This window comes from Trichosurus vulpecula, chromosome 2 (assembly GCF_011100635.1).
Source record: "Trichosurus vulpecula isolate mTriVul1 chromosome 2, mTriVul1.pri, whole genome shotgun sequence".
Taxonomy (NCBI): domain Eukaryota; kingdom Metazoa; phylum Chordata; class Mammalia; order Diprotodontia; family Phalangeridae; genus Trichosurus; species Trichosurus vulpecula.
The window spans coordinates 18,808,860-18,823,409 of NC_050574.1; the positions used below are offsets into that span (position 1 = coordinate 18,808,860).

Here is a 14,550-nt window from a genome sequence, read left to right on the forward strand (position 1 = left end):
TGTCTTCCCAACAATATTGCAAGCTCCTAATGGGAGCTTTTATAATTTTTATAACTCTTTTATGATTCCCATAACTCCTGAAAAAAGAGTGCTTTTACACAGTAGGTAATATGTATGTGTTGAATAAATGAATGAATTACTGTGACAGTAATAGGAGGGAGAGAGGAAAAGTCAATTTCAGACCCAAGACTCCTATGCAATGTGTCTGTGTCCATCTATCCTCCCTAGGTCAGACTTCATTAAGGTCTAGGAAGTATGGCTGAAAAAAAAAAAAAAGATCCCTGGATTTCTTTTCCCTCCAGTGGGCACACTTACCTACCACCAGCTCTCGAACATCCTTCCAGTGGAGCTCACTGCCCTTCTCGTGGATAATGGTCACTGTGATCCTCCGCTGGATGCCCTGGGAGGAAAGCAGAGTGCTGGGTTCGGGTGGCTGCCCCTCTCTCGCCTGCACCACTGGCCCATTCTCTAGGAGCAGGGTGCTGTCTGAGCCATCATGCAAACAAGTATAAATGAGATACCAGCTGGGAAACAGATCCATTCTAACTGAGCTTCCTCCCTCCCAGAATGGGCCTGAGAGCATCCTCATGGGAGGATGTTTGAGCTGAAAAATCTTCATTCCTACTTCTTTCTCCATTTACAGAATACAGAGTGTAGTGCAAAATTTCTTTAAACATTACAACATGAAAGCTGTACAAACTTCGTGGGAACTGTACTACCTAGCTGCTTAATGTATTATTACGGAGATACAATGTATCTAAATGCTGTGCAAACTTTAAAAAGCTCACATAAAGTTGTAACTCTTTTTGAGACGCTGCTCCCTATCTCCTTAGTCTGGAAGCACAGTGGCCACAGTTTCAATACTAATCGGCACAGCTTTAGCCTGTTCTTTTGTCCCATGAGGGCCAGCTTATCTTTCCTTGGGCCGACTGGTGATCCTTGACTACTGATGCTGGACACCTGAGGACATCAGATGGCCTTGCTGCTCAGAACTTCCAAACAGTAGCAAGGGCTACAGGTGTGCAGCAACGTACCCAGAAGTTGTTATTAACAAATTTCTTCAAATCATCTTTAAAATAACAAGGACACATAGCAAAGCAGCGAGAGGAAAAATTCAAAAGTCAAATTTATGAAAAAAGTTACAGGAATCCTATTATCCCTCTCTGCCCCACTACCTATGAAGAAATCTGTCATGAAGGGGAGAGGGAACATTAGACAAAAAATGCTTCTTTTACTCAACAATTTCAATGCTTGCTCCCAAGCCCCTTCTCCTTTATTAGTACCTGGTGAAGCAGAAATGTTCCTTGACAGGGAAGGCCTGCAGTGTGATCAACCACAGCTGGGATATACCTGCAGAAACATTGGCACAAAAAAAGGAGTTAGGATCACCAATCTAGCTAAACAAATGAGTACCGACCTTCTCAAGACCTTACTGATTATACCAGCATAGAAACACAAAACCACAGAATCTGACAGTTGAAAAGAACTCAGGTCATTTAATCCAACCAATACCTGAAAAACAATTCCCTTTAGAGCATTCTCAACATGTGGTCACCTCACATTTATTTGAAGACATCCAGGGACAGGGAATCTGATCCCTGCTGGGTCAGCTCATTTCACAAGCAGATAGCTTGGAAGCGTCTTCTAACATAAAGGCAAAATCTTCTCCCAACCTTCCATATATTATTACTAATTCTACTTCTGGGATAAATAGAACAAATCTCATCCCTCTTCCATGTGAGAAGCCTTAAAATACTTGAAGGAAGTTATCCTGTCCCTTATAACTTTACTTTTCTAAAAGCTAAACACCCCCAGCTCCTTCATATGCCCCTCCAGCTATTATCTCCCATCTCCTCTTTTCCAGGCTAAATTTCCCCAGCTCCTTCAGGCAATTCTCCTGGCATGACCTTGAGGACAGTCACTATCTTGGCTGCCCTACCTCTGAGGCTTTTCAATTTACCAATGCCCTTCCTCGAATGTGGCACCCAAAACAGTCCAATACTCTGAATGTGGTCTGACCAGAGAAGAAGACACGTCCCCCATCGTGGACATGAGACTTCTTTTAATGCAAGTTTGCATTAGCTTCTGGAGGACAAATCACACTGATGACTCATATCAAGCTTAGAGCTTACTCAAATTTCCAGATTATTTTCAGACAAACTGCCATCTTGCGATTGTAGGCAATTTCCATCTCTCCTTGATCTTGCACTTATGAAGTTGCTCTTCTGAATCCAAGTACGAGACTTACATGTGTCCCATTAAGTTTCATCTCATTAAATTCAGCCCCATGTTGTAGACTCTAAATCTCTTGGAGTTTTGCCACCGGCATCTAATGACTGCCACTATATCCTGCTTCTCAACAGCACCTGTTTACACTGGCCCTAGAATTCATCAGAGGGTTATTTGCTTTGTTACTTAAATGAATCACCTTTCCCAAGAATGTAAACAATAACTGTATTACAGATCAGCCTCTTATTAAAGTCAAATCCTTCACATGAACCTCATCATCAGATTCTTAGTCACTCAATCCACTATTTGGCATAGTGCCTTAATGCAGAGGTGTCAAACATGCAGTTAACGGGTGCATGGTGGCCTGTACACTACCCAGTATGGCCCCCAAACCAGACTGACATGTAAAAGGGAAATGTTTAACAAAATACAACAAAAGTACAACAGAACAGAGATAATGTTAATATGTGGTTTTCAAAGTGAACATGTGGCCAGTAGGGATCCTTAGTTGAGTGGCCCTCATTTCTATTTGAAAGCAACACCACTGCACTAATGTACTAGGAGTTCAAAAATGGTTAAGATTATACACAAAACTATAGAATCAAAATTTTAAGCTTACAATTTCCCTTCAATTTTTGCTACATTTTAGAGTGCCGTCCTCTGTGATATAGATACTAGTTTGCAGAAACATTTTAGACACAGCTTTATTCAATATTCACATTCATCACTTGCTTGGATCTGTTTTCTTGATCCAGGGGAGGACCCTATCGTTCAGAAACTATCCGAAATTCCTGAAAACTTTCTGTGGAATAATCTCCTCTTCTCTTTGCTCCCGATGAAACCCAGTCAGTGGGAGGAGAGTAGGACAACATGCCTACATGACAAAGTACAATGAGGTTAACGGGACTGTAGCTCTACAGCTGGAAGGGTCTGAGACATTCTGGAGTCCACATTCCATTTCACAGACAAGGACATTAAGGCCCAGAAAGGGGAAGCGACTTGTCCAGAGTCATGCAGACAGTCAGTATGTGAGGGGAGATGTGAGCTCAGGCCTTCCTGGCTCCACGTCCAGGGTTCTAACCACTATGCCATGTTGCCTCTCAGGCTGGTTCCATCAGTCCCTTCTGCCATCTGATAACAATGAAAGATACTAAGGCACACTTGTGGCTAGAAAGTTCTGTGATGTGAACCCCTGACTGGTGACGCAATGCTGAAATGACCAGTTCAGCTCATAACTGTGATGACAGGGATTCAGAAAGTTGAACCTAAAGAACAAGGTACACAGAATAACAACAGCACCAACACCAACTGGCATTTCTACAGAGCTTACTACGCACCAGGGACGGTGCTAAGGGCTTTACAAATATTATCCTGTGATCTGCTCCACGACCCTCAGAGGGAGGTGCTATTATTAGCCTCATTTTCTACTTGAAGAAACTGAGGCAGACAGAGATGAACTGACTTGTCAGGGTCACACAGGTAAGGCAGGTCTTAGCTGTGGCCCTAGCGGCCACACACACGTAAGTGTGCACATACACACACACACCCCTCCCACGTACCACAGCTCTTCCTTTCCAAGCCCTTTTCTTTACCGAGAAACATATTAAGATGGACTTACTCTCCTGTAGGTTCCAGTTCACTGATCTCAAACCAAACAAGAAGGTCATATTTGCTCATACTCTGGCCCAAGCTGGTTTTGCTCATAGTGTTCAACTTTGTTGCTGGCACTTTATGAAGAAAAAAATGAAAAAACATCAAAGAATGCTTGCTCAAAGCCACTTACTAGAAATGCATGGTGTTCAAAAAGCAGTCTTTGACACTTAGGTCACTTTGGTAATTGCCACAAAAGCCAGGAAAGTGATTTAGGGCCAGAAAACTAGAAGGTAGAAGCCAGAGAACATAGAGAATAAATATAATTTTTCCCTCTTATCTAGAGAATGAGGTAAATGGGTAAATGGTAGGTAGGTCCTCAAACAGTATATTGCATTTGTGGTCTGTATCTCTATTACAGTCATGCCCTAAAAGAAGGGTACATGACATGGCACGGTACAGTTTGCATGTCTGAATCAGATACATCTAGATATCACAGGATGAAAGTAATACAAATTGCATTAAATGCTTAGGTGTCTTTGTGGGAAGATTTCAAATTTAAACAAAATCTTTTCTACAATTTGCTTCAAAAGCATCTTTATGAGACTAAGAGTATAGCACAGAACCAAAAATTCTAGAGTAGGGGTTGGCAAACTATGGCCAAAGAGCCCACCACCTGTTTTTGTAAGGCCCAAAAGCTAAGAGTGGTTTTTACATTTTAAAATACAATAAAATTTTACTTAAACTATAAAAAGATATTCTTAGATGCTGAGCTGTACAAGAACAGGAGGAAGCCAGACTGGGTCATAAGCAGTAGTATGCTGACCCCTACTCTAGAGAACCATATTTTATAGTTTACAAAGCATGAATTATAATAAAGTTCCTTTTTTTCTATATTTCTGAGAAAATGATTCAAGTCTGAAATCTCCATTTACACAAAGATCTTTCCTAATCGATGTGTAGTGTCTGTACCTCCAGATACAAGATTACAAAAGTTATTTTATGTATTTACTTAAGATTTAAATTTCACACCTCAACTAACTCTGAAATGTTTGCATGAAAAAATTAGCCAGGATACTAATTTTTTGCTAAGAATTTCCATTCCCCAAAAGTTATAATTTTGAAATACTATGTTAAATATAAACTTGAACTAAAGAGACGATAGTGTACTCGTAGAAATAGTAAGACTCTTAGCAGGCCATCATTCCAACCTTTCCAGTTTAAATATGAGAAAACTTAGGCCCAGAAAACTGAATGATTTCCTCAAGGTCATGTGGGTAGAAAATGACAAGAGAGGATTCAAACCCAAGACTTTTATCTTCAAATTCTTCTGGAAGCCATGGAGGAATTCTACTCCTTCTCCTAAAATCTGTGCCCTTACCAAACTCAACTTATTTAAGCTGATGGTGCTAGGCAAGAAAGAAAAAGAAGCCTTAATTCAGAATTACTTCTACATACGGAACTTTGAAATGAAAACCGCCTTGAAGTATACAGCTTCTGAGGTCTAAGAAACCCAGCAGCCTCTCCTTCTGTGACAACAAACCAAGAAGGGCTTCCCAATACCTTTTTCAAAGCTATGTTTTGGGACTTCCTGACTAAATGAACTGTGTGTTAAATTTGCAGTATCCAAAGAGGACAGAAACACCTGTGCTTCATCCACACAAAACCAATGTCTTAGGAAGGTTCTACATCTAAGGTGGAAATGGTTTGGTCACTAACCATCTTGTTTAGGCACCCTCTTGTTCTGGCAGCCAGGGACAGGCAAAAAGAGAAAAGGCGGTAGCGGGTCAGCCCCATCCTGGAAGCTGGTGATGGCAGAAGATGCAAGGGCATTGGCGTGCTCAGAAAATACGTCCAGCACATGAACATTCACATAGCCAGACATGAGATATCGAATCAGTTCAATCTTTCTCTCATGGTCTGGTGAGAGGATGAAGAAATAGGGTACAGAGAAGGAGGAAGGAGAAGAAAGTGGGTTGGGAATTAGAGGGATGACAGTGTGGGAAAAGGAAGGAAATAAAAAGAAAAAAAGATAATTGAACATGCAGAATAACTTGATTATGCAAAGAAAAGTTCTGAATCATTCCAAGGCAGCTAAAAACATGCAGGGAGCTGGGGAGTGGGGATTGGGTTAGGGCAAGGAAATGGACAGTTACAAGGAGGAGAGACAGGTGGATTACCAAGATTTGGAAAATGCTTAGGAAGCACACAAGAGTGGTTCAGCTGGTCAATGGGACTCTGCTGTCTAGGGGATAAAATCTTAACTCTTCCCACTTATTGTTCTGGTTCAGAAGCTGAGGAGATAGCTGCTTTCTCCAGAAAATTTAAAGTTAAGTAATTTAGAAGAGTGGAAATCAGATTGTATCACACGCAAAAGCTGTTCAGAATGAAGGACATATACAGACACACAGATGACTGAATTCTCACCTGGTTTGGACAGCGGCATGGGTGGAGGGAAGAACCGCCGGGATGGTTGAGGAGGACTGTAAAGAAAAGAATTAAGTCTGATTTCCTACGGACTGAGAAAAGGTTTGGGGACTTAGGCCACCACCATTTTACTCTCTCTTTAAGTAAATCTTTCAGGTTTTCGTCTCAGTATTGGAGATGCTAGACCTCATCTCTATTACATTAAAATGCTAACTTAAAAACTTTTTGATGATTCTTTCGTACGTCTCAGCTAAAAATGGACAGTGAGAATTTTCTAGTTAATTTTGTCTTGATTAAAACATTATTCTATCATCAACACCATTACTCTACCACACACCAGTTCCTATATATTTTTTTCATTCACCAGTTTAAATGTCTTAAGGGGAAAAAATTAACTATTCAGTATTGTTTCTTGGAGTTTGTGCTTCAAGAGATCTTTTCCAGCTAACTTTTTGACTTGTAGCTAATCTGAAGCATAACAGAGTGGCCCATCTCTGGTGAAGCCTCTTTCTACAGTCATCTGAGCCAATCTTAAAATGTCCTCAGAAAGTGGACCTTTGGTAAAGCCTCTGCAAAGCCAGTAACTTTAGCGAACATGGGGAAATATAGGGTGGCTGGGATAGTATTTGCCTTATGTCCCTATAATGGTCTTTTTTTTTTTCCTGAGAAGAAAACTAAAAAAAAAAAACTCCTCTTGACTCATTTGGTCCAAACCTGTGAAGCTCCTGTCCCTGAACATGAAGAGGGTGTTGCTGGTAATGCCCAAAAACTTCAAATACTATAGGCTTGGTCTTGATGTAGTCCACAAAGGATTCCGTTACCTCCACTGCAATCTAGCAAAGGGGGAAAAAAAACCAAGTGAGAGAAGTGAAAAGACCAACAAAAAAGGCTTTTTTCTTAGCTGAGATTTGAGTTCAAAGTATTAGCTCAACATTCCCTAAGCAAAGAGTACATGCGAGCACAGTACCAAGTACCTCCACAAAAATGTTCCAATCTCTCTTCTGGATTTCCTTATGTGTGTCAGTTAGAATTTACATTCTATATATGGTCCACCTTCCTCCTTCCTATCACAAAGGAGAAGGCTGAGAGCCAGGGCTGGGTAGTTAAAATTCCAGGACTAGAAGTCAGGTCTTGATAGCCAGTCTAGTGCTTGTCCTCCCATTGAGCTGTCTTAGAATTAGTATGTGAGGTGTGGCACCCTCTGGTGTGAGACTTTACTTCCACTGTGTTCTGCTCAACAGGCTCTCCCAGATGGCAATGATGGCTGTTAGTGTGACTGATCCACTGGAGAGAGGCAAGCAAGCTCCTGTGCTCCAGAGGGGCTTCCCCATATGTTCTGTGTTATCACTATTCTAGTCAGTCAGACAATAGAGTGTAGCCTGGAGCCACACAGTCTAAGGGGTTAGTTATGTCATCGGGAAATAGAACCCTGAAATCCAGAAAACACAAAAGACTTAAGGTTGTGAGAGTCATTTTTACTATGTGCAAGTTGACACTGAGGTTAATGGCTTAGAATTTAACTGAGGATACGGTCACCTCAATATAATGCTTATTTAACACACCCATATTTTTCTGGGGGGAAGACAGTAATTGACAAATGATATAATAAGCCCAAACTAATGGAAGATTTCATTAGCCCCTGCTACCACCCAATCATACACACACACATACATATTGTTCACTAAGATGACTCACTGAAATTTGTACAGGACATGCTTACTCTTGGCACTGAAGGTTACATCACCACTTTAGGTGGTTCCCTCCATCTTCTCTACTCTATACTCCCTTTCTCCTTCTTGGGCAGCAACGCACCTCATCTTTGAGTTAATCTTCCCTTGGTCTGGGAAAGCTGAATGGAAACCATACAGTACTACCCATTCTTAGCCAAACTCTAAGGAATTTAACGTATCGCTTACATTTTGAACGTGATAAAAGCCGAGAGGACTTCCCCTGCCGTTGTTTTTTAGGGGTTCAGTAGAGAATGCTTCATCATGACGATGTAAGAAGCTAAATGAATAAAACAAACAGAGCTTTCAGTAACGTGTGGAAAAATACAGAAATCCAAAAGTGGATACTATTTACAAATTTACTACTATACATGTTTAAATATATATATATATATATATATATATATATATATATGAAGACCAAGACAGCATAAATGAGAGTATTATTGAAATTAACACCCAAACTACTCAATATTCTTTAAAGCTAACTTCCAGAAACTGTTCTGGGGCTCAGTCACTCAGTAGCATGTGGATCTGAAAAATTCCTTGGGGGTGGAGTTGGGTGAAGTAGAGAACTGAATGGCCTCATCCTGGTACTATAATCATTATTTAGAAAATCATGAAATCATTTCCTATAAAATATGTCTGCAAGGGCTTAAAATGCTACGAAATGTACTATGGTCTGTCAGTAGCAGCTATTTGCCTGGAGATAGCTTATATAGAGCAACCATTGAGAGTGGACTGTTGAGACTAACAGTAAGTACTCTTTACATTTACAGACAATGAAAATTCTATTGCTAAGGGGAAACTGGGAATAAAAATGGCAGAGAAGAAAATAGTAGTCAGTACATGAACTATTCTCAGACAAAAGATGTAATATCCATTAAGAGAACACAGAAAAGCAAAGTGAGTAAAAGTCAGATCCAGAGGAGAAGGGATTTAAAAACATTCGTTTTGCAGATCAGTTTCATGGTCTCGAGGAAAGCAGTAATTTTTAGCTTAATTTTTTAAATTTTAATTTATTTAATACAGTTTTCAGCATCAATTTTCACAAGAGTTTGAATTACAAATTTTCTCCCCATTTCTACCCTCCCGCCCACTCCAAGATGGCATATATTCTGGTTGTCCTGTTCCCCAGTCAGCCCTCCCTTCTGTCACCCCACTCCCCTCCCATCCCCTTTTCCCTTATTTTCTTGTAGGGCAAAATAAATTTCTATGCCCCATTGCCTGTGTATCTTATTTCCTAGTTGCAGGCAAAAACTTTTTTTTTTTGAACATCGAAAGCAGTAATTTTTAACACAAGAGATACAAAATATTGGTGAAAAATCTGTGTCTCACTATTACTTTTTGCCATATAAAGAAGACCTTCCTATTGTTTCTCTCATTTTTATTCCGCTATACTTTCTTTATTCTCTTTTTCTCCTTCTTAGCTATGTCTTATAAAGTTCCAGGTATATGGTAGGTACTTGATAAATACTGACTGCACTTGCCACTGGTGTGGATCATGGAGTCCCACTGACAGCACTCGATTGTTCCATATCATTTCCACTATATCAGCAAGTACACAATGACTATAATGTATGAGACTGGTCCATACATAAATCATATACCAGATCATTAACATTATTTTATTTTTATCTCAATTTCATTTTCTTTTCGGCACCTTTCTCTCCACTCCCGCCCCATTTAGAAAGCAGGAAAAACAAAACCCAATACAAACATGCATAGTCTAGCAAAACAAATTCCCACATTAGGCATGTAAAAAAAAGAAAGAAAAAATGGTATCTCAATCTGCACCTGACTCCATCCTATCTCTCAGGAGGTGGGCTGCATTTCATCATGAATTTTCTGGAATTATGATTAGTCATTGTGTTGCTCAGAGTTCTCAAGTCTTTCAATGTCATCTTTAGAATATGGTTATTATTGTACAAATTGTTCTCCTGGTTCTGCTCACTTAACTATGCATCAGTTCATACAAGTCTTCCTAGTTTTACACGAAATCATCTCCTCCATTTTACAGCACAATAGTATTCTACCACATTCATATGCCATAATTTACGGACCCATTCCCCAACTGACGGGCACCCGCTGAGGTTCTAACTCTCTGCTACCACAAAAAGAGCTGCCAAAAGTATTTTTGGACATATGGGTCCTTCTCCTATTTTCTTGATCTCTTTGGGATATAGATTTAGTAGTGGCATTGCTGGTTTAAAGGGCATGTACAGTTTCATTCCTTTTGGGGCATCCATCCAAATTGTTTTCCAGAATGGTTGGACTAATTCACAGCTCTGCTCACAGTGTATCTATTTTCTGACATCCCTTGTAGCATGTGTCATGCCCCATTTTTGTCAACTTTGAGAGTCTGATAAGTGTGAGGCAGGGCCTCAGTTTCTTTAATTTGCATTTCTCTATTAGTGATATAGAACATTTTGTTCATATAGCTATTGGTAGCTTGGATTTCTTCCTCTAAAAACTGCCTGTTCATATGCTTTGACCATTTCTCAGTTGGGGAATGGCTCTTTTTCTTGTAAATTTGACTCAGTCCCCTATTTGTAAGCTCCTTGAGGGCAGGGACTGTCTTTTGCCTTTTTTTGTGTCCCCAGCCCTTAGCACAGTGCCTGGCACATTATAGGCGCTTAATAAATACTTATTGCACTGAATTGTTATATCTAACAAATGAATCCTTTATTAGAGACACTTGCTGTACTTTTCCCTGATTTTCTGATTCCTAATTTTAGCTGCACGGATTTTATTTGTGCAAAAAATTTAATTTTATATAACCAAAACTGTCCATGTAACCTCCTGTGAACTTCTCTATCTCTTGTTTGGCCGTGAACTCTTTACTTATCCATAAATCTATTATGTCACCCTTTTTGTCTAAATTGTGAACTTGTTTTGAGTTTATCATGGTACACTGTGTGAGATGTTGTTCTATATGTAGTTTCTGTCAAACTACTTTCCAGTTTTCTCAACAGTTTTTGTTGAATAATGAGTTCTTGCCTCAAAGCTGGAATTTTGGAGTTTATCAATTAGTAGGTTACTGTACTCATTTGCTTCTGTTTCTCTGCCAGTACCAAACCGTTTTGTTGATGTTTATTCTCTTTTCATATTTTTCTTATGTAGCTCTGACCCCACCCCCTGGCATTTTTAGGTAGTTTTCTTCCTTCCAGGAATTCTGCTTAGAGCTGCATTTTTCTCTGAAGCTTTGCATGTAAATGTTTTTAAGTCATTAAGATGTTTTTAAGTTATTCTCTTTACCTGGTTTTGTGGTTTGAGCATCCATATCACCACAATAGCTTTTCATGGTGGGATTCTTTTTTTGGGGGGGGGAGAGGAACTCCTTCTAGCCTACTACTTGACTTTGAACTTTGTTTTAGGGCTGGGTTGTACACACTTCTGGGGGGAATGTCTGAACTGAGTTTCTGTCCTCTTACATTTTTCTGTTGCTTTCACAGCTTAAGCTGAGGACCTAAAAACTTCCAGGGCTCTCAAAGAGAAGTGACCTGGGGTAAAGTCTGTTCACTGACCTCTTGGTTTGAGCTCTTCAACTTCTTGACCCAGGTTTGGGCATGCTGATTATTTCTGGTTGAAAGTGCTAGCAGAGTACTGCTGGACTCCGTCACTGGGAGGCTTTATAGGTTGAGGGACTGAACTGCTGGCTCCCCTTTGGTCTGGGACTCTGCAGGCTTCAGCCTGGGTTGGAGTCTAGAACTAAACTCCTGCTCTGCTCCTGGGATCATAGCCACACTGATACTGTTGACTTGTGCACTTGTTACACAGCTAGGGCCTACTGACCGACACTATAATGGCTCCTTTCTGCCACTCCTTAAATGCAGGTCCCCTCCTTTTAGTCTGTCCTGGGTCTGTGACCCAGAATTGGATAGAGGGCAATAAAGGTTGTAGATGGCACCCATGTCCTTGGTACCCTAGTACCTTGTCCTAGTTCAGGAATTCCCTGGGATCTCTTTCTGTCCTGGTGCCCAGTCTCAACCCTCTTTCAGTCTCTGGGTTGTGGAAGGCTCCGCACGTGGCTTGCTCCTGGCCACATCCTGTCATTAGTAATTTTTTCTTGGATTTCCCCATTTGGTCTAATGCCTTTTTTAGATCTTTGTGGAAATGCGGCGATGTACTTCTTCCTGCTACTCTGCGATCTTGAAACTGCCTCCATTCTTATTATTAGATAGCCATATTCATAGATAAAGTGAGCTGGGAATAATAACCCAAAAAAATGTCGAATGTTGGAAGTTCTATTTGAACACTGACCACTACTCCAGGACTATATCTGTTCTACCCCACTGGTCAAGCTGCAAATATATCCTGCCTCTGGAGTTAAAGGGTACGGGTTGAAATGCTGCTTTACACGCTCATGAGTTGTATGACCCTGGACAGCTCCTTCATCTTGCTGAGCCTCAGTTTCCCCTCCGCAAAACAGGAGTAATAACAGCACCTGCCTCTCTGGGTTTGTTGTGAGGCTCAAAGGAGATCACGCATGTCAAGTGCTTTGAAATCCTTAAAGTCTAAAGAACTGTCAGTTACGACTCAAGAGGATCTGCATCTGGGTCAGAAATATAAGCACCTTGCCAGGAACAGACACACAGGTAGCATATACCACCCAATTGTTGTCTGCTTGCTTGGATCCAAGTCTCAGTTATGTGTAGGGATGTGGATACCTCCAACAAACTCCATCTTCTCCAAAGAGATGGTGAGCCTGCACCTGGAAACCTGCCTGGTATGTTAAAAGAACTCAAATTTTCCTAAAGGAGTCAGGGTCTCAGTTTTTCAGAAGCCAGCTGATTGTCTGTATGTATCATGGACTCCCTCCCCTCCACCGCCCATTGTGGTCTGCCTCTCTGGGGGAGGGACTAGGAGGGGAGAGAGAAGTGGGAGTTGTGGGGTGATGAGGCACTAGTAATAGGTTTAAGAGTCATCCTCATATCCTCTATGTGTTAGAGCCTCCATTTGACTCCTAGACTTCACAGTTATAATGCTCCCTGTTCCCCATCAGGTATCTTGACTCTCATCCCTTTTTCTATGTTTTCGTTTCTCCATTAGAATGTAAGCTCTTTGATGGCAGGGCCTGTTTTTCGTTTTTCTTGTATTTGTAACCCCATTAGTTAAGCTCGTTTCCTTCCTCCTTCCTTCTTTCTCAGAATTTAATATCCCTAGAATTCAGAGTCACCAGGAGATGCTGGCCTTTTTTTCAGAGTTAAAGGGACAGAGATGAAAATGTTAATACAACTTCAGTCATCACGTCAACATCAACTAATAAAAGGTCTTTTTTTTCCTTCAAAGTTCTCATTGGTCTGACTTGAATAAGACTGGACAGTTCTGAAGGACAGATTTTTATGTCCCATCCAACCTCATCTTAGCTCTGGTGATACCAGCTAATACAAAGTACATAGCTGAATGATATTGGGCAGGAGGTATTTCACCATTAACAAGCTACAGTAAGTATTCCTGATACTATGCATTCAAACTTAGTTTAGTATGGAGCTGAGACCCCACCATGAGCCTGAAGCACTGTTTCTCAAACTGTCCTGGAGGCAGGGACCACCAAAGACGGACACAGTGATGAAGGGATGGAATGTCTGCGATGCCTGAGCTCAAAACAGCTATTAAGTGGTAGCAATGACAAACTATGGGTTGCATATGTCAGCCCCAAGCTTGAATCCTATACTCTCCTAGTTTTTAAGGGACAGGAACTGGACCTGTGGGTTGATTTGTATAAAGAACTTCCAAGTCAACAAGCATATATTTAGTACTTATTGTGTGCCAGTATGCTTACTAGTGGCCCAGCTGGTAGCAAAGGGAATGCAAAGAAAAACAAGAGAACAGTCCCTGCTCTAAAAAAGCTCCTATCTAATGGGGGAGACAACATGCAAACAACTACGTACAAAGAAGATATATGCAGGGTAAATTGGAGGTAAGCTCAAAGGGAAGGCCCTGGCATAAAGGAGGGCTGGGAAAGGCTTCTTGTAGGAGGTGGGACTGCAGCTGAGACTTGAAGGAAACCAGGAGAGTCAAGAGGTAGAGAGGAGAAGAAAGAGAATTCCAGGAACGGAGGACGCAAGTGGAAATTCCTGGAGTCAGGGAGATGGAGTATAATGTGTGAATAATAGCAAGAAAGCCAGCACTACAATATTATAGAAGGGAATAAGCTGTAAAAAGATGGGGAAAGTAGGAAAGGGCCAGCTTATGAAGGGCTCTGAAAGCCAAACAGGATTTTCTCTTTGATCCTGGAGTTTACTGAATGAGACAGGGGAGGAGAAGAACAGTCATGTGGTTGGGCCTTCATTTTATGAAGATCAGTTGGAAAAGATGAGCTGCAATGGGAAGAGGCCTTAAGGAGGCTGTTGTAGTTGTACTGGCATGAGGTGATAAAGGCCTATACCAGTGTGGTGGCAGCAGTGTCAGAAGAGAGAAGAGGGTATATAGGAGAAGAAAGGTAAAATTGGTAACATTCGGCAACAGAGTGGGTATGTGGGGGTGATGGAGTGAAGTGTCAAGGATGACACCTAGGTTGCAAGCCTGGGTGACAGAGAGGACAGTGATAGCCTTAACAATATTAGGGAAGTTA

General features: G+C 41.0%; 1 protein-coding gene across 3 annotated transcripts in view; it reads right to left on the minus strand.

Annotated features, from left to right (window-relative positions):
* Positions 1-14,550, minus strand: part of KIF1B (kinesin family member 1B) — a 188,810-nt gene that overhangs the window by 32,059 nt on the left and 142,201 nt on the right. For all 3 annotated transcript variants that reach the window (XM_036747919.1, XM_036747917.1, XM_036747918.1), the window contains 6 exons: positions 8,163-8,253; positions 6,961-7,079; positions 6,247-6,302; positions 3,848-3,956; positions 1,284-1,350; positions 316-400 (listed from right to left, as the gene is read on the minus strand). In XM_036747919.1, coding sequence (XP_036603814.1) covers positions 316-400; positions 1,284-1,350; positions 3,848-3,956; positions 6,247-6,302; positions 6,961-7,079; positions 8,163-8,253 — 527 coding nt within the window. The remainder of the gene's footprint in view (positions 1-315; positions 401-1,283; positions 1,351-3,847; positions 3,957-6,246; positions 6,303-6,960; positions 7,080-8,162; positions 8,254-14,550) is intronic.